This window comes from Trachypithecus francoisi, unplaced genomic scaffold (genome assembly GCF_009764315.1).
Source record: "Trachypithecus francoisi isolate TF-2019V2 unplaced genomic scaffold, Tfra_2.0 Lachesis_group10, whole genome shotgun sequence".
NCBI lineage: Eukaryota > Metazoa > Chordata > Mammalia > Primates > Cercopithecidae > Trachypithecus > Trachypithecus francoisi.
The window spans coordinates 38,972,928-38,993,721 of NW_022681455.1; the positions used below are offsets into that span (position 1 = coordinate 38,972,928).

General features: G+C 39.8%; 1 protein-coding gene across 1 annotated transcript in view; it reads left to right on the forward strand.

The window, feature by feature from the left end:
- Positions 1-20,794, forward strand: part of DNAH8 (dynein axonemal heavy chain 8) — a 334,964-nt gene that overhangs the window by 195,136 nt on the left and 119,034 nt on the right. The window contains exons 63-70 of the mRNA XM_033217044.1: positions 3,437-3,590; positions 5,147-5,311; positions 7,197-7,423; positions 9,896-10,014; positions 12,151-12,254; positions 13,519-13,695; positions 15,583-15,750; positions 16,592-16,807. Coding sequence (XP_033072935.1) covers positions 3,437-3,590; positions 5,147-5,311; positions 7,197-7,423; positions 9,896-10,014; positions 12,151-12,254; positions 13,519-13,695; positions 15,583-15,750; positions 16,592-16,807 — 1,330 coding nt within the window. The remainder of the gene's footprint in view (positions 1-3,436; positions 3,591-5,146; positions 5,312-7,196; positions 7,424-9,895; positions 10,015-12,150; positions 12,255-13,518; positions 13,696-15,582; positions 15,751-16,591; positions 16,808-20,794) is intronic.

A 20,794-nucleotide genomic window follows, 5' to 3' on the forward strand; every position in this document is an offset into this window, starting at 1 on the left:
CACAGGGACAGTTTAAAGTATGCAGGATTAATAGGACTTAGTAACTGACCCAATATGCAGGAAGAGGAGGAAAGAACAGGAAGGCCAGCGTGACACTCTTGAGTTCTCTAGTGGTACAGTTGTGTGCCCCATAAGGACATTTTGGTCAACAACAGACAATGTATATGATGGTGGTCCCATGAGATTATAATGGAGCTACCCTATACAGGAGTAGCATTTTAAAAATCTTTTATACTGTATTCTTACTGTACCTTTTCTATGTTTAGGTAGATACACAAATATGGACAATTGCATTAGAATTGCCTACAGTATTCAGTGCAATAGCATGTTGTTCAGGTTTGTAGCTTAGGAGCAATAGGCCATTCCGTATAGCCTAGGTGTGTGTAGGTATACTCTGTGCTGTTTTGTATCAGTCAGTTTTTGCATTGTTATGAATACCTGAGACTGTGTAATTTATTTAAAAACAGGTTTGTTTTGGTTCAAGTTTCTGCAGGCTGTACAGGAAGTGTGGTGCTGGCACCTGCTTCTGGTGAGGGTCTCAGGAAGCTTTCAATCATGGTGGGAGGCAAAAGGGCAGCAGGTGGTCATATCGTGATAGCTGGAGTGAGAGAGTCAGGGGGCAGGTCCCAGACTCCTTTAAACAACCAGATCTTATATGAACTCAGAGTTAGAACTCACTCATTACCAAGGGGATGGTGCTAAGCCACTCATAAGGGATCTGCCTCCATGACCCAAACACCTTCCACCAAGCCCCACCTCCAACATTGGGGGTTACATTTCAACACGAGATTTGGAGGGGACAAACATCCAAACTATATTATGTTCCCACAATTACAGTGTTTTCTTTTTGTTTGTTTGTTTGTTTTTTGAGAAGAAGTCTCACTCTGTCACACAGGCTGGAGTGCAGTGGTGCGATCTCTGCTCACTGCAATCTCCACCTCCCAGGTTCAAGCAGTTATCTGCCTCAGCCTCCCGAGTAGCTGGGATTACAGGTGCCTACCACCATGCCTGGCTAATTTTTGTATTTTTGGTAGAGACAGGGTTTCACCAGACTGGCCAGGATAGTCTTGAACTCCTGACCTTGTGATCCACCCGCCTCAGCCTTCCAAAGTGCTAGGATTACAGGCATGAGCCACCAGGCCCGGCCACAGTGACAATATTTCTTAAGGATGCATTTATCATAATGTATCCCCATTGTTAAGCAATGCATGACTGTACTTACCACACTGCATTAAAAAAAGTACTTGTCCACATACATTTCTACCTCCTTCACTAAACTGTAAGATCCCTGAGAATGGACCACTGTAATATTTGTCTTTTTTATTTTCATTATTAAATGCTTAGTTTTAACCAATTCTGTAAAACGATGTGTTGAATAAATAAAAAAATGACCAGCTTTGAAGGGTAAAGTGACAATTTAGTTCCGTACATTTGAGTCTGAGGTGTTGCAGAACAGTTTCCATAGATAATAAGACTCATGGATGTGGAGTTCAGGAGAGGATTCTGGTTCTTGCAATAGGAATATAGATGTCTCAGTAGAGGGAACCCTTTTATGGTCATGGGGAGTATGAATAGGGTGCATCATGGAAAGAAAAGATGGCTGTGGAAAGAACTCCGTGGTCTCCCAACATAGAGAAAGGGAACTTGCAATTGAGAGTGAGAAGAAGAGGCAAGACAGAGAGGAGGAAATCCAGAGTGGTTTTCAGAAACTAAGCAGGTAGATAATTCATCTGCAAATGCTGGCTGGGTGCCCTGGCTCACATCTGTAATCCCAACACTTTCGGAGGCCGAGGCAGGCAGATCACCTGAGGTGAGGAGTTCGAGACTAGTTGGCCAACATGGTGAAACCCCATCTCTACTAAAAATACCAAAAAAAGTAGCTGGGCATGGTGGCAGGCACCTGTAATCCCAGCTACTCAAGAGGCTGAGGCAGGAGAATCGCTTGTACCCTGAAGGTGGAGATTGCAGTGAGCCAAGATCACGCCATTGCACTCCAGCCTGGGCAAGAAGAGTGAAACTCTGTCTCAAAAAAAAAAAAAAAAAAAAAAATCTGAAAATGTTAAGGCATGAAAAGTGGCAGCTGATAGTCAACATGATAAAACTTTCAGTGGAGTGGATGGGCACACAAGCCACATTGCATAAGGAAGAGAAGAAGCACAGAGAACACTTTTGGAAAACTTGAAAGAAAGAAACAAGAGAGATCAGGATCTGGACAAGGGGTGTGTGGTGACTGTCTCTATGTGCAATATATAACAGTCAGTCTAATTCTTTAAAAAATCAGCCAAATTGACATCTTTGACTGATCAGTTCAGAGACTGGCCAGTCAGTGAGAGGATTACATTGACAGCATCAGGCCACTAGATCTTTCTGGTTCCAGTGCTCATAGTCTTTCTGTGAGACCCATGGCCTACTTCCTATTACTTGCATTGTAACACCTCTTTCCAGTGAGGATTACCTTTTAGTCCTTGTCATTAGCTTACCCATGAAGATTTACATACAACATTTCAGATAATGTCTGCTTTCTTTTTACACATCTCATCACCTCTGGTAGCACACACATTATTCAAAACAGAGTAAGCCAAAAAACAAAGACCAAGATCTTTTCATTCCATAATCTGTAACCATCTAACATTTCTATTATTTATACCATATTGCATAATGCATCTTTTTCTGTGAGTTTTCTTTGTACCTAGCCACTTAATGAGCTGTGCAAATTACCACTATATACAATTTATCATTAATTTTATTCATAACTTATTGTGACTTTTTCACCAAACCAAACTCATCCAAATTTCAGATGAGTTTTAGATATTGTACATATATTTACTCGGACAAAATTTGTTGCTGAGGACAATCAGATTGCAGGGACTAAAAGTTCATTTCTCTGTTCCCACTTACGCTTCATGGATCACTTTTGGTAAATTCCCTGATTCTCAGTTCTCAACTTAAACAAAACTTACTTGTTTTGAATGGTAATATATCACTCTCTAGCTCTAATCTCTGTATTTTCTAGCAGGCACCATTACTTAGTATCTATGGAGCAGGTACAGATTATGCTCTAATAATCATGGGCTATTATTGTGTTTTGGGATAAATTATGACTATGGTTTTGTTGTTGTTGTTGTTTGATTGTTTGTTTGTTTTGAGACGGAGTCTTGCTCTGTAGCCCAGGCTGGAGTGCAGTGGTGTGATCTCGGCTCACTGTAACCTCTGCCTCCTGGGTTCAGGCGATTCTCCTGCCTCAGCCTCCCAAGTAGCTGGGATTACAGGCACACACCACACGCCTGGCTAATTTTTTTGTATTTTTTTAGTGGAGATGGGGTTTCACCATGTTTCGCCTCGGCCTCCCAAAGTGCTGGGATTACAGGTGTGAGCCACTGCACCCAGCCGACTATGTATTTTTCAACCTAAAAATTTCTATCACTTTTCTTCTTAGGTCTTACAATGTGACTAATCTAACAGATGATTTAAAATCTTTGTACAAAGTTGCTGGTGCTGATGGAAAAGGCATCACTTTCATCTTTACTGACAATGAAATAAAAGATGAGGCATTTCTAGAATACCTTAACAACTTGCTATCTTCAGGGGAGGTAAGTCTCAAAAGTAGCAAAAAAGCCCATATTGTAAATATATAAATTATATTGGAATAGAAAAAGCAGCAGCCTTTTGAAAGTGAGGCTGTTTAGTACATTTTTGATTGTAGACATGGTTAATGTATGAGATTTAGTAGATTTTCTGAAGTTCCTGTGAAATGAATGCTGCCCATCTCCAGATGCTTTGTTTAATTTTGAACATGGTTCCTTACTTGTCTCTTCAATCTTCACTTTGGTCTTATAATTTATTTTAGGAGAAGCAAAGTATCTGTCTGTCTATCTACATACTAGTGAGGAGTATAGAATGGTTGAAAGAGTTCTGTTAGTTGTAAATGGATGTCTGCACCACCACTTCCGAAACCGCTTGTATCAGCACTTCCATGAGCCCTCACATCTTTAGTACTTTGTTAGAAAGACTCACCAGACTCAGCATATACAGGTCAAGCATCTCAAATCCAAAAATCTGGAATCCAAAATGCTCCAAAATCTGAAACTTTTTGAGCACTGATGTGATGCTCAAAGGACATGCTCGTTATTGGAGCATGTTAGATTTCAGATTTTTGGATTTGGGGGTGCTCAACCAGTAAGTAAAATGCAAACATTCCAAAATCTGAAAAAAATCTGAAATCTGAAACACTGTTGTCCCAAGCGTTTTGAATAAGGGATGCTCAACTGATAGTTATACTCATGGTGGAGATTTATTGCAGCAACACAGTAAGGATGCAGAGCCAGATCAGTAGAGAGGAAGACTCATCTTGTGGAGTAATTGATGTACCAGGAACATGGAACTGATGTTCCAGCTTCCTATGCTTTTGCCAAGGGGCCATACAGAACGTCCTCTCCATCCAATGTGAAGGGCAGTAACATATGCACTGTGTTTCTGTTCAGGAAGCACACTTGAGATTCAGAGTCCAGTGGGTTTTTTTTTTAGGGTTGGTCATTAGTCACTTCCTGCCTAGCTACAACTACCAAAGTTCCAGATTCCTAGAAGGAAAGCAGATAGATATTTACCATATATCACAAGGTTTGTGTAAACAGTCTAGTTGGCACTGCAAAACAACCTTATCAATTACTAATGGAGGAGACATTCCAAAAGCTAAGTTCCCTGATAACAGCCCAGGCTCAACTCTGCAAGCACACCCTTCTCAAGATTAAGCCTGCTGTGTTAACTCTTCCCTGCACCATGGTATACAGATGCTTAATAGTGCAAAAATTAGTTAAGTATTTTGGAGTCAGAGTTGATTAGACTGACTCTGAGTCAAAGTACAGAGGGCACCCATGGACATCTTAAAGAGGTGATTGAGTGGTGGTGGAGATGGCTTTTTGGTGATAGCTATTGGAGCACAAGAAAACACAATTAGTTCTTGATTGAGCTGCTCAGTAAAAAGTTGCAGTCTTGATAATCTCTGGCAAATCAGATTTGACAGTGGAGATGCTGAAAGAAAATATGAAATAAGATGACATGCAAATTAAAAAAGGGACCGGACTTTGGCAGTGAATTGACTGTGGAGAACTCTTAAAATACAGAACACTTCCTTGTCCATTCCTTAAAGATCTCCAATTTGTTTGCACGAGATGAGATGGATGAAATCACCCAAGGTCTGATTTCAGTGATGAAGAGGGAACTGCCTCGCCATCCTCCTACCTTTGATAATTTGTATGAATACTTCATTTCAAGATCAAGGAAGAACTTACATGTTGTTCTCTGCTTTTCTCCAGTGAGTTTTTATTTTTATTTATATCTACGTAGAAAGAGTTCCTTATTTAAAGATACTTGGTTTACCTTCTCTGATTAGATAATGATCTTAGAAATTAATATTTTTACATGGAATTAAAATTAACACTTTTGTACCACACAATCTCCATTGACCAAATTCTCATTTCCAGCATAATTTAAAATATTCATATTATTAAAAAATATTGCATAACCTGAAATTTTCATTAATTACCTAGAGACATGAGTTGTTTGAATTGTAAGGGACTGGGTGATGTAATCTCGTCCAGCTCCACCTCCCATGTAGACATATCAGCTTTACTAAAATGTCCCTGAGGTAGGTTTGAAAATCTCTATCTCATCGTGCTACCCAATATAGTAGCCATTAGGCATATATGGTTACTTAAGTTTTGATTAATTAGCCCCGTTTCTACTTACTGTTTGGTTTATTTTTTATTTTTTTTATTTATTATTATTATTATTATACTTTAAGTTCTAGGGTACATGTGCATAACGTGCAGGTTTGTTACATATGTATACTTGTGCCATGTTGGTGTGCTGCACCCATCAACTCGTCAGCACCCATCAACTCGTCATTTACATCAGGTATAACTCCCAATGCAATTGGTTTATTTTTGATACAGGGTCTTGCTCTGCTGCCTAGGCTGAAGTGCAGTGGCATGATCATGGCTCACTGCAGCGTCAACCTCCCAGGCTCAAGCCATCCTCTCACCTTAGACACCCAAGTAGCTGGGACTGCAAGCATGTGCCACCATGCCCAGTTAATTTTTGTATTTTTTGTAGACATGGGGTTTTGCCATGTTGCCCGGGCTGGTCTGGAATTCCTGAACTCAAGGGATTCACCCGCCTGGGCCTCCCAAAGTGCTGGGATTACAGGCATGAGCCACCACGCCTGGCTTTGCTCCATTCCTAGTGCTTAGTAGTCCTGTGTGGCTAATAGCTACCGCACTGGAAAGCGTATATATAAAGCTTTTTTTTTTTTTTGAGACGGAGTCTTGCTCTGTTGCCCAGGCTGGAGTGCAGTGGTGCAATCTCCACTCACTGCAAGCTCTTCCTCCCGTGTTCATGCCATTCTCCTGCCTCAGCCGCCCGTGTAGCTGGGACTACAGGCGCCCGCCACCACGCCCGGCTAATTTTTTGTATTTTTAGTAGAGACAGGGCTTCACCGTGTTAGCCAGGATGGTCTCGATCTCCTGACCTCATGATCCACCCACCTCGGCCTCCCAAAGAGCTGGGATTACAGGCGTGAGCCACCACGCCCAGCCCATATAAAGCATTTTTATTATCACTTAAAGTTCTATTGACAGCTCTGCTCTGGGGGCTCTCACTAATTTATAAGGCAGCCTGCTTCATTCTTGGATAGTCTAATTGCCAAAAGGCTCTTATTTATAATCAATAGAATTTTGTCTCTGTACTTTTCTGATTCTAATTCTGGCCTATACAATGAACCCAATCCCTCTTCCATGTAAAGTTTTTCAGATGTTTGGAGAAGGTTTTTGCAAGGCTGTCTAAGTTGTTTCTTTTTTAGACCAAACATCTGTTCCTGCAGCTGTTCTCACTTGTCCCAGTGTTCATGCCTTTTGCTGTCCTGGCCCTCTCTCTCAAAGTGTTCTAGTTTATCAGTTTCATCTTAAAAGAGAGTTCCTAGAACTGAATGCAATAATGTAGATGTAGTCCCAGGACAGGGAAGAGTGTAGAGTGTATCTGCTCCCTTCATCGGAACATTCGATTTATATATGATTGCAGCCCAAGAAGATTCATTTTCAAATTGGTGATGTCACTCTGTTGGGTCACACTGCAGAAATCTCTCTCTGGCTGACTTATAACCCCTCCGTGTTTCTAATGTTTGTTGACTTTGCTATCAATAGGTTGGTGAGAAGTTCCGTGCCCGTTCTTTGAAATTTCCTGGCTTGATATCAGGTTGCACTATGGACTGGTTCAGCCTCTGGCCGAGGGAGGCTCTCATTGCTGTGGCCTCCTACTTCCTTTCAGACTATAATATTGTCTGCTCTAGTGAAATTAAAAGACAAGTTGTAGAAACAATGGGCCTGTTTCATGACATGGTTTCAGAGAGCTGTGAAAGTTATTTCCAAAGGTAAGTGATATTACATGAGCAGCATCGCTATGGAACCACAGCATGTACTCCCAAGAGGAATGCATTGTAACATCCAGCAGAAGACTCTTCCTATTGATTGAGCATGAGGTCCTAGCTGCATTTTTAGATCTTTCTTCCTTTGATTTTCTAGTAATTATATATGAAGAGATGGCAAGGAAACAAGATTTAAAAACGAACTAGTATCCACACTTAAATACCTTTTTATCCTCCAAACCTCAAAGTAACAGATACTTAATGAATTGCTTTATTTCATCTGCTTAATTTTGTTTTGAAAATGACTTAGCGGGCCGGGCGCGGTGGCTCAAGCCTGTAATCCCAGCACTTTGGGAGGCCGAGACGGGCGGATCACAAGGTCAGGAGATCGAGACCATCCTGGCTAACACGGTGAAACCCCGTCTCTACTAAAAAATACAAAAAACTAGCTGGGCGAGGTAGTGGGCGCCTGTAGTCCCAGCTACTCGGGAGGCTGAGGCAGGAGAATGGCGTGAACCCGGGAGGCGGAGCTTGCAGTGAGCTGAGATCTGGCCAGTGCACTCCAGCTTGGGTGACAGAGCGAGACTCCGTCTCAAAAAAAAAAAAAAAAAAAAGAAAATGACTTAGCTAATTCATCACCACTGTTTAAAATTAGTTTCTTATTCAAATGCATTATTTATTTTGATTAAAGAAGTACACTGTTTCTAATGCTTCTTTATTGCCTTATGTTGAGGGAGTATTTAGAATTTCTATTTGCATTACTCAGTCTTACCAATGTTTCTATGCCAGATAACTATGAAACAAAATATTAACTGACTACGGGAAAACCACTCACTAAAAGTAGCAATGACGTGTTCATTATGTGAAAGCTGGTGTCAACTATGCAAAAACAGCTTTTTTCCCCGCAAAGCATGACAGTCACTGTATAAGACTGACAAATGGGCCAGCATGGATCCCCAGAAAGGCTATGCCTGTTTTTCTGCATAGAGAGTTCGGGTAACACTTTCATTGATTCTCTCTAGCTGACTTATAACCCCTCTGTGTTTCTAATGTTTGTTGACTTTGCTATCAACAGGTTGGTGAGAAGTTCCATGCCCGTTCTTTGAAATTCCTGCTTTGAAATTCCTGTTCTTTGAGGTTCCTGCTTCACAAAAGTTTGTTTATTCCATACCTTTTTCTTTACTTAAAACCATTCCCAGACCACCCTTTTAAATAATTCCAGATAATATCTCCCAAATTCTCTTGGCAAATCAGTGTGTATTAATTCTTACTGTTAAGAAGATTTTCTTTCTGCCTGTAATCCCAGCACTTTGGGAGGCCGAGACGGGCGGATCACGAGGTCAGGAGATCGAGACCATCCTGGCTAACACAGTGAAACCCCGTCTCTACTAAAAAATACAAAAAACTAGCCGGGCGAGGTGGCGGGCGCCTGTAGTCCCAGCTACTCGGGAGGCTGAGGCAGGAGAATGGCGTAAACCTGGGAGGCGGAGCTTGCAGTGAGCTGATATCCGGCCACTGTACTCCAGCCTGAGCGACAGAGCAAGACTCCGTCTCAAAAAAAAAAAAAAAAAAAGAAGATTTTCTTTCTATTTGAACTCCTCCTGCGAACGTCATCTGTGGAGATAAACTTTTACCTTTGTGCAGCTACAAAAATCTGTTTCTTTACTTTGAAAATTTGGGTATATTTTTCAATTTTTTATATGTTCTTAGGTTGTTGAAGTTTATTCTGAATGTAATATTTTTATAACACTTTAATGATAGTCACATATATGCCCAAGATCTTTAAAAAAAACTTAAAAACATTAAACATCTTCAAAACTACAAAAGTTTAAATTAATATAAAAGGTTAAATAATTTTATAGTACGTGAAAAGCCCTTTTTTCGCTTGAGCTTCTTCTGTATAAAATTATACCTTTTGTAATAAAGCCCACAATAAAGTGGACATTTGGATCAAGTGCGGTTGCCTTGATTTCAAGGCCAATCCGGTGAACTGGGGAGACATTGGTTTTTGCTTCTGTAAAGCCACCCAGCTGATCCAGCAGTGAAGAGACTGTAGCAAATATCACTTGAATGAAAATGGATCACACCACAAATTCATTTCAACCACTTACCCCTAATATTTGTCCAGAACCTTAAAGTTTTGCACTGTTGACACCAACTTTCACATAGGGTGTTAATGTATGCGATTTTATTTGATCTTCACAAAATTCTGGGAGAAGTAGAGCAGATATTCTTTTCTCAGTTTTCCAGACAAGGAAACAGAGTTGGAGTTAAGGGTGAAGTCAAAGACCCTCTCAGGGTCGAAACATCAGACAGATTTAGCCCTCTTTCCACTTCAGCTCTGGGAAACCATGCTCAAATCCTGTCTTCCTGCGAGTGAATCACTCTACAGGATCACACTGATTTCCCTTGGGAAAGGTGTCATTTTATGGGTGTATCCACAGTGATTGAAATGGTCCTTTTAATGTTGGCTTTCAGATACCGTCGAAGAGCACATGTGACTCCCAAATCGTACCTCTCATTTATAAATGGTTATAAAAACATTTATGCTGAAAAGGTGAAATTCATTAATGAACAAGCTGAACGTATGAATATTGGTAAGAGGAATGAAATGGAATGGGATGGAATGGAAACAGGGTTTGTTTGATAGGGATCTCAGTATTTTGTTTGGTGGACATTTTGTTTGAAAATGAAATACTCACTTTGTTAGTAGTAGACAATTTTAAAGGATGCCCTTGAGGGTTTTTTGACCTGTCAGGAAACTCTGAACAGAAGAAAATCTAAACAGAAGTGGCCCATTTTCTCTGTAGAACCATTTCTCCTGGCTCTTTCAACTCTGGGTCCCCTGTGCTGAGTCACTGAGCCATTGCTGGCAGATGGGGACAAGCCAGCTTTTGGGAATGAACAACAATTTCAGTTTTCGGTTTCACTTTGATTTGCCTTGATTTGTATAAACATTGCCATGTTAATGTTCCCTACATTGCTAATAAAGAAAAAGGCAAAATAGAAACAAAAACAAATAAAAACAAAAAGAGATTGTGTACCTAAGCAAGAGTTTTCCAAGTGTCTGGTATATGTAGTATAACTAGCAAAAGTAAACATTGGAACAGATTATATGTCCAGAGCGGATCACTTGAGCCCAGGAGTTCAAGAGCAGCCTGGGCAACATGGTGAAACCCTGCCTCTACAAAAATATAAAAATTAGTCAGGCATCGTGGTGGCGCATGCCTATACACCCAGCTACTTGGGAGGCTGAGGTGGGAGGATCACTTGAGCCCAGGAGGTCAAGGCTGCAGTGAGCTGAGATTGCACCACTACACTCCAGCCTAGGTGACAAAGTGGGACCCTGTCTCAAGAAAAAAACAAAACAAAAACCACTCGGTCACATAGCATAACTGAGCGCCAAGGTCTGTGAAGTCATAGCGATGAGAGAAGACTGTAAAAGAAGACTTCTTCTGCGGTTTTCTCATGATTCATCTTCTTGCAGCTTTCCTATATGATGCTTTAGATCAGTAGTGTGCTGAAGCCAACTCATAGTGGCTTTTGAGAGCACAATGTTAAATTTTTAGGAATTTTGTAATCTGCTTGTTAAAAGGAACTTTTATTAAAAATTAACTCATGTATATTTACAATTAAACAAATTGGATTTAAAATAAAGACAATAAATGCTCAAACTCATCCCTTCTTAGTTTTACTCTTTTTGTTTTTTCCTTTGAGACAGTTTTGCTCTGTTGCCCAGGCTGGAGTGCAATGGCGTGATCTCTGTTCACTGCAACCTCTGCCTCCCAGGTTCAAGTGATTCTCCTGCTTCAGCCTCCCAAGTAGCTGGGATTACAGGCATGCACCACCACGCCCAGCTTATTTTGTATTTTTAGTAGAGACAGGGTTTTGCCATGTTGGCCAGGCTGGTTTCCAGCTGACCTCAGGTGATTCACCCGCCTCGGCCTCCCAAAGTGCTGGGATTACAGGGGTGAGCCACCACACCCAGCCTACTCTACTTTCTTATATTAATGTTCTTGAGGTTATTTACTTCTGTCTGTGTGGTAGGAATATTGCATAACCGTGTGGTACTGAGAATCTTTTGGTAGCGTGAAATCAGCCTTGGTGAGAGTGTTTACACTACAGAAATTGGACAATATAAAATGAGGGCTTCCCCTTCTCCCAGTGACCCAGATTTAAATATTTACCAACATCCCAGCACATAGAACCCATTGGAATATGAGCCATTCAGTTAACCAGTTCTTTTTCTCTACACAGCTAAAAGTTGCAAAGTCTGTTACATAAATTTTCATAGTTATTTTCATTTTTATAGCAAAGAGAACCACAAAAATGTTGATGTATTTTCTATCTCATTTGCCACCTCAGCTGCAATATGATTCAAAGGCAAAAAATGATAGCAAAAACTGTTTACAAAGCCAAAGAGAGTATAAATTTGTCAAATAAGTATCTTGGCTGAACTAATCTTATTCGATAGGACATTGTGACCTTCCCTTAAATGTAGCTATGTGATATTCTTCAGTCAGAGCTGTTTTCTTTGCCTTCCTGTTGAAACTCAGAAATATAGTCAATATTGTTGCTCTTAAGATATGTATGTTTTTAAAGCTTTTGTCTACAAATACAATTTTGTGTTTGTTATATTACATGTACAGTACCTTATAAATAGTAAATATTAAATATTTGATGAAGGCATATACCTATACTCAGCAGAAGTATATATGTGTGTATTTGTAAAGGTCTTGATAAACTAATGGAGGCAAGTGAATCTGTTGCTAAACTCTCTCAGGATCTTGCAGTCAAGGAGAAGGAGTTGGCAGTGGCTTCCGTAAAAGCAGATGAAGTGAGTTTGCATTTATTTTATCACTGATGAGGAATATTTTTCCATATTAAAATGCATTATTTTAAAATGGTATTAAAGAACAAGGAGGGTATAAACCTATGGACAATTCCTGGTAAGATAGAGTTCACAAAGACTTAGACATTTTTGTTTAACTTATACCAGCGTATATCTGAACTATTAATTTTGCTACTTGGCCTAAAACTATTATTTCTTCTCTTACTCTGTTTGTCTCTCTTATTCTTTTTCATCTGTTTATGAAATTTCTGCTTGACTATGAGTTATATTTGTTCTTCTGTTTAAGGTCCCTGTATGTTCCAGGTTTCTGGGATGGCCCAAATCTCACTTATATGTGTCAAGGAGGGCAAAGAATAAGAGGAAGAGTTGGTGGAGTTTCTTTTTTTTAAAAAAAAGAAAGAGGAAAAATCCATACTCCTCTCAAGGAGATAGGTATATCTGTGTGCTGCTTTTTCTCTCTTTTTTTTTTTGAGATGGAGTCTTGCTCTGTTGTCCAGGCTGGAGTGCAGTGGCACAATCTCAGCTCACTGCAACCTCCACCTCCCGGGTTCAAGCGATTCTCCTCCCTCATTTTTGTATTTTTAGTAGAGACGGAGTTTCACCATGTTGGCCAGGATGGTCTCGGTCTCTTGACTTTGTGATCTACCTGCCTCGGCCTCCTAAAGTGCTGGGATTACAGGTGTGAGCCACGGTGCCCGGCCTATGTGCTGCCTTTTTAAAATCTATTATACAGCCTTCTAGCCTCAAATTTTCAGCTTCCAGTCACCAAGAGTCAGTTAAGAATAAATACTTCAGTCTTGATCCTAGCCAGTTACTGAAATGAGTGAACTAACATAGGGGAGGCACTGGCATAGTCCTGGCATATGTGGTAAGCACTCAGTAAACATTAGCTACTTCTATTGTTATTATACAAGGCTTAATAGGGGGTTTTGCCCTTATTCTATGATACTTCCTTGAATTGTTTTAATTTTCTACAAATTTGTAGAGTGAAAATACTATTTCTTCTGAAAGCTTTAAATATTTATTTATATACTAAGCCTAAGGAAAGCTTAGAAAATGGAAAACTGCGAGGAACTGCTCAAAGGAATTTACTTTAATGCACCTTAAAATATAGACAATTTAGATAGGAAATAAATTTGTTCTTATTCGTGTTTATATTATGTTGAATAAATATTTGCTCACTATTCAAATCTATAAATTTTGCTTGAAAGGTTTCTATTTGCTTTGATGTGTTTGCTCAACTTAACAGGTATTAGCAGAAGTCACAGTAAGCGCTCAGGCTTCAGCCAAAATTAAAAACGAAGTACAGGAGGTAAAAGACAAAGCCCAAAAAATTGTGGATGAAATTGATAGTGAAAAAGTAAAAGCTGAAAGCAAGCTCGAGGCAGCCAAACCTGCATTGGAAGAAGCAGAAGCAGCCCTGAATGTGAGCAGTGCATTGTTACCCCTTCCAACACAAGTCCTAGAAGGCATCATGTTTCATTACATGAAATTAGCTCATCAGAAAACTTAATTGAATTCTTAATGTGATTGATAATCTCTGAGTCTGGAAACAAATGTGTCAATTCAGTTTTCTAAGTTTTAATTTTTTTAAAGTCCTCACCTTTTATATTATTTTCATCCCACAAATTGGCCTTCCACGAGAACTGAGAAATAATGCTAGTGGTTAGTGGCCTAAACTATGAGAAATTCAGATTACACAGATCTGCACCATCCCTTCCAGATTATGTCATGCCCCCTTTTAAAATCTTCCTGTGGTTTCCACTGCTCTTAGGATAAAGTCCTGAGCTAGGCATCCACAGCTGTGAGGCAAAAGGTGCACAGCTTTGGAGGCAGGCAGCCTTGCATTCAACCTCTATGTATAATACACACACACACACACATATACACACATGCACATATATGGATATATACACACTTATATACACACGTGTATATACGTACACATACACACACACACATATATGTGGATATATACACACTTATATACACGTGTATATACGTACACACTGCTAATACACACACACATATATGTATGTATGTACGTATATATGATCTGGAGTAAATTTACTTAACTTTCTTGGGTATCTGTGGGGATTATAATATCTCATTGATCCTTAAAGAATCAATGTGAGCATTAAAAATAATTAATACAAAATGCTAGGTACATAGAAAGTGCTCAATAAATATTAGTGCTTCTGTTCCTGCTGATGACCTGGCTCCTGTCTATCTCTTGAACTTGTGTATCTTGTCATTTTGTCCCTACACACAATGCGATCCAGTCATCCAGAAAAATGTATAGGATTCTGAAAGAATGGTCAGGGTCTGTTACCTTTAAACGTGCCTCCGCCTCTGCCGGGAATGCTTTTCCTAACTTTCCTTGCCTAATTAGAGTCAATCTTCAAATCTGGGCCCAGACCTCACTCCTCCTGGAAAGTTTTCAGTTCTTCTTCAAGGCCTTCCTTTGTTTTCCTGTCACTCACATGCTTCTGTCATGGCAGAAATCCTTATGTAGGTTAATTGTATTTTCTTTGCCATTTTTCAGGAGGTTATGAGGACAAGACTATTTTTGTTTGTTTTGTTTTATATGGGAGAATGCCTGCAATTGTTAAATGAATAAATAAATCTATGATAATAATTTAATAAAATGCTCACAATGACCAGGACACATTCTGCACCCCTACTTCCTTTAGGGGTCTTACTATAACATACAAAAGGGAGAGATCACCGAACCAAAGGAGTCTTAGAACATGTTATTGATCATATGGTCTCCCAGTTCTTGCCTTGATGGTCAGGCAATGTCTTAATCCAAACCCAGCCAATGGATAGAAATTTTCAAAAATATTTTTATGAGCCATATATTACAGTAATTTCTCTTGTCTCCTTCTAATTCCTCCCCCCGCCATAGACAGGGAAGCCCTCAAAATGAAGGCTGAAGGTGAGGTTTCTGATATTCAGGGCTTTGTATCCCCTCTTAATCTCCACACCTAATATAGACCCTGTACTTTGAAGATGCAGGTTATCTAAATGTTACATATCAATGGGACTTATTAACAGAGGTCTGTGATGGCAATGCCTGGTAGTGATATTTTAAACCAATTCATTGGGAGCAAAAGGGAAAAAAAGAATACATACAAATAAACAAACAGAAATACCAAAATAACAATGAAAGAGCCACTAAGCAAAAATCTTGGAACTGGAGAGAAAATATGCTTTAAAGTTTTCTATCGTAATTATTTAAAAGTATTAGATTTCTGTGTAGCTATTAATACCACTCAACAAACAAAATATTGATCCCTAATCCCAAATATAGACTATCAAGCCAAATGATATTGCCACAGTCAGGAAACTTGCAAAACCACCACATCTTATTATGAGAATCATGGACTGTGTTCTGTTACTATTTCAAAAGAAAATTGACCCTGTTACTATGGATCCAGAAAAACCTTGCTGCAAGCCATCATGGGGAGAGTCATTAAAGGTAAGTCAAGTCTATCTTTGTCAATCCTATGAGCTGCATCAGGCATCCTCAGCCCAGGACACTCAATATAGACCAGACAAACTGGCAGACAATAGTTGATCATTGTGTATTGAAAAGTTTATCTTAAACTGCATCACATAAAATGTAAAGGGAGATAGATTTAAAGCTGAATGCCTTCTTTTTTTTTTTTTTTTTTTTTTTTTTGAGACGGAGTCTTGCTCTGCCGCCCAGGCTGGAGTGCAGTGGCCGGATCTCAGCTCACTGCAAGCTCCGCCTCCCGGGTTCACGCCATTCTCCTGTCTCAGCCTCCCGAGTAGCTGGGACTACAGGCGCCCGCCTCGTCGCCCGGCTAGTTTTTTGTATTTTTTAGTAGAGACGGGGTTTCACCGTATTAGCCAGGATGGTCTCGATCTCCTGACCTCGTGATCCGCCCGTCTCGGCCTCCCAAAGTGCTGGGATTACAGGCTTGAGCCACCGCACCCGGCGCTGAATGCCTTCTTTTTATGACATCTGTCCAGAACCGGTGCCTAGTATTGGCACAGCCTTGGTGTCAACCCAGCCCAATCTTCAAAACGGGGCTTGTGTGGTTGGTGGCATTCAGATGCACTTACCAGAAAGAAAACTTACATAGCTTTTCTTCTTTACTCTTTCCACATGGAATCCAGAAGACAATTTGTGATTTACAGATTTAGGTTGGCTACTGCCAATAGTCTCAATTTGTATATTTAGAGCAAATCAACTGTTACTTCTTTGAGAAAATTCAATTTAGAAGTACATATTAACTCAGGAAGAAAGTATTTATTTTCTTCCAGAACTTACAGGTTATAATACTATTTTTCAGTTGATGAGTGCAACAGGATTCCTGTGGAGCCTTCAGCAGTTCCCTAAGGACACTATAAATGAAGAGACTGTTGAGCTACTACAGCCATATTTTAATATGGATGATTACACTTTTGAAAGTGCCAAGAAAGTCTGTGGGAATGTGGCTGGTCTCCTGTCTTGGACACTTGCTATGGCAATATTTTATGGCATCAATAGAGAAGTGTTGCCTCTGAAGGTAAAAGTTTCCTTCCTTCTCCCAGTAAATCAATGTTTCATAAATTCAATTATCAGTATTACTGCTATTAAAAGAAAATGTGTAGTTTAGATAAAGGTAGATGTCCCTGTTACCAAATTTGTCTTTTTTCTCTGTGTCCTCTCAAAGTTTCTCCTTCTTTTTGTATCTGTTACATGTTTCTTGACAATGCAGGCAAGTGACTGAAACCACCGTGTTAACTTACACAGGAAATGAGTTTCTTGGGAATAATAATCAAGCTGTCATAAGCAGAAAAACTTGCCATTTCTTTGAAGTTTGGAGATTAGGTTTGGAGGTTGAATTTGATGACTGTATTTCAAACAAAACTTATAAAAATTAGACTTGACACTAGAAATGTTTTAAATTTCCAAGACAGGAGGAGAACCTTAAATGCAATCTAAGAAGCAAACAAAACCTAAAAAGGTTGTTCACAAAAGACAAATCAAGATGTTGCAGATTTCCCGCAACCCTAAATACTAGAAGATAATGAAAACACATATGCAGCGTTTTGAGGAGGAAAATGCTGGGGTCTAAGCACTCAATAATGGGCAAAGCTGGTCTTCATGTATGAGGGAACAGAAAGAGATTCTTAGGAGTACAAGGATTCGTGAAATGTGTCACTCAGATACACACTGCCTCCAGGGCCCTGTCTCAATCCCCCACCCCCACAAAGCTAAAAGTATTGTAAGTGGTTGCTCTGTGGAATGGATAATGATGAGTCGGTGGGCAGGGGGTTACTCTTTTTCATAATAAGCCTTAGAGAAATCGCTGCCTCTTTAAAACCTGTGCATGAGGAACTTCGAGAAAAATAGAAAATCAATTTAAAATAAAAAGTTTCAACAAAGAGAAATGATAGGAAGAATATAAAAAAAAACACCCCAACAAAAAGATACCAAGGGAGAAATCTTACAATAAATGTAGAATTCAAGAAAAAAACAAAACACACACACACATCAGAAAAGAGCTATTCTTTGTTGATAAAAATTATGATCCATAGTGAAGACAATTAATGTGTTATGCAATAAATAAAATAGCATCAAATCATATAAAGCAAATCCATTAGTATTTTCAGTGGAAATTAACAAATATAATACTGTAATTTGAGATTGTGGCACATGCTATCAAATTAACAAAAATAATATTGTAATTTGAGATTGTGGCTACCCCTGGTAGGCATAGGGCCAGCTTCTTGGGTGTGCACACAGGGCCTTGTGTTAATGCTCTGCTGTTGCCGTCTTCAGATTCTTAATAATTTTTTTTAACAAGGGGCCCCACATTTTTCATTTTGCACTGGGCCCTGTAAATTATAGGGGCAATCCTGAGTAGGCATAAATTAGTAATTATATAGAAATTTTGCATGATATTATTTTTCAGGTTGAATAACTACTTTGAACTTTCTTCAGTATAAACAAAGAATATGAAATTATTTCTAGAGGCCGGGCGTGGTGGCTCAAGTCTGTAATCGAGACGGGCGGATCATGAGGTCAGCAGATCCAGACCATCCTGGCTAACATGGTGAAACCCCGTCTCTATTAAAAAATACAAAAAACAGGCTGGGCGCGGTGGCTCAAGCCTGTAATCCCAGCACTTTGGGAGGCCGAGACGGGCGGATCACGAGGTCAGGAGATCGAGACCATCCTGGCTAACACGGTGAAACCCCGTCTCTACTAAAAATACAAAAAACTAGCCAGGCGAGGTGGCGGGCGCCTGTAGTCCCAGCTACTCCGGAGGCTGAGGCAGGAGAATGGCGTAAACCCGGGAGGCGGAGTTTGCAGTGAGCTGAGATCCGGCCACTGCACTCCAGCCTGGGCGACAGAGCAAGACTCCATCTCAAAAAAAAACAAAAAAAAAACCCAAAAAACTAGCCGGGCGAGGTGGCAGGCACCTATAGTCCCAGCTACTCCGGAGGCTGAGCTTGCAGTGAGCTGAGATCTGGCCACTGCACTCCAGCCTGGGCGACAGAGCGAGACTCCGTCTCAAAAAAAAAAAAAAAAAAGAAAAAGGAAAAAGAAATTATTTCTAGAGTACAAGAAACATTTATAAGAATTAATTATATTCAATGGTAAAAGAGGACCTTGATTAAATTCCTGAAAGCAAAAAATCCTGGGGTCTCATTCTCTGATTATAAGCAATAATACTGGAAAGTTTACATTAAAATGAAGTCAGTGATTCCTAATTAGGACATAATGAAAATAAACGAGTTACCAAAGCTTCTGTGATATGGCCAAAATGGGACATTCTTAGCCCTTACATGCATCAAAGAAACTAAACATTCCACTTAAGAGTTAAAGTATATACTCACTCATAAGCATACATACACATGAAATTTAAGGAAAGCAGATTAGAGCCAATAAAAATAACATTAAAAATTAGAGAAGAGAAAAGCAGCAGAATTAATGAGCAAATCTTTTTTTTCTTTTTTTGAGATGGGATCTTGCTCTATCGTCCAGGCTGGAGTGCAGTGGTGTGATCTCGGCTCACTGCAAGCTCTGCCTCCCAGGTTCACGCCATTCTCCTGCCTCAGCCTCCCGAGTAGCTGGGACTACAGGCGCCCGCCACCACGCCCAGCTAATTGTTTTGCATTTTTAGTAGAGACGGGGTTTCACCATGTTAGCCAGGATGGTCTCGATCTCCTGATCTCGTGATCCGCCTGCCTTGGCCTCCCAAAATGCTGGGATTACAGGTGTGAGCCACTGCGCCCGGCCCAGCCATTCGTTTTGGGATTACAGGTGTGAGCCACCACTCCTGGCCAGCATTAATGAGCAAATCTAAGAACCTATGCTTTACAAAAACAAAACTGTAAGAAATATTCCAGGAAAATCTAATCAAGAAGAAAATAAAAACAAATGAAAATAGAAAGATAAATCCTCATAATTCTAGATGTGAAGATTCAAATAATTATAAAGCAATTTTTTTTTAAGAGACAGAGTTTCGTTCTGGCCCCTAGACTGGAGTGCAGGGGTGCAATCATAGCTTACTGTAGCCTTGAATTCCTGGGTTTAAGCAATCCTCCTCCCTCAGCCTCCCAAACTGCTAGGATTATAGGTGTGAGCCACTGTGCCAGGCTGCAAATATTACATAGTTATATGTAAATATATTAGAAAATCTAAATGAAATAAAAATGTTATGGGAAAAGGAGCTAAATTCAAATAAACATTGAGAACAAAAATAAGAAAGGTATCAAAGAACTTCTACCCCAGAAGGCTTTGGGCCTAGATTACTTTACTGATTATTTTAAATTTATAAGAAGCAGATCATTACCACATTGTAGGACTTAGAAAAACATGAAATACTGTTACAGTAATTTCACTTGCAGAATCTTTGAAATTACATTGTAGCAAAGTAACAATCCTAAATGTTTACATACCCAATACTCACAACATTATTTGTAATAACTAAAGATGGGGGGTGGAGAAATGTATACGAGTAGGAAAAAGGTTAATTATGATACATCCAACATGTAGAATATCGTGCAGTCACATAACTGATGTTCATGAGGGACTTGGGACCTTCATAAAACGAAATGAAATAAAAAAAAATCAAAATGCCAATTACCAACTTCCTAACACAACACTCACAGGTTATGTCTGAGTAAAATCGGGGTAACTTTTGTTCTCCTTCCTATACATTGCTGCATTTTCCATGTTTTCTTATTGAACATTAATAATTAAAAAAAATTTTTTTTGAGACAGGGTCTCACTCTGTCATCCAGGCTAGAGTGCAGTATTGCGATCACAGGTCACTGCAGCCTTGACCTCCGGGGCCCAAGCGATCCTCCTGCTTCAGCCTCCAGAGTAGCTTAGACTACAGGTGCAAGCCACCATACCCAGCTAATTTTTCTATTTTTCTCCCTGTTTTGCCCAGGCTGGTCTTGAACTGGGCTCAAGTGATCTTCAGCCTCCCAAAGTTCTGGGATTACAGGCGTGAGCCACTGCACCTGGCCAGTAATTAAAAATTTAAAAGTAGTGA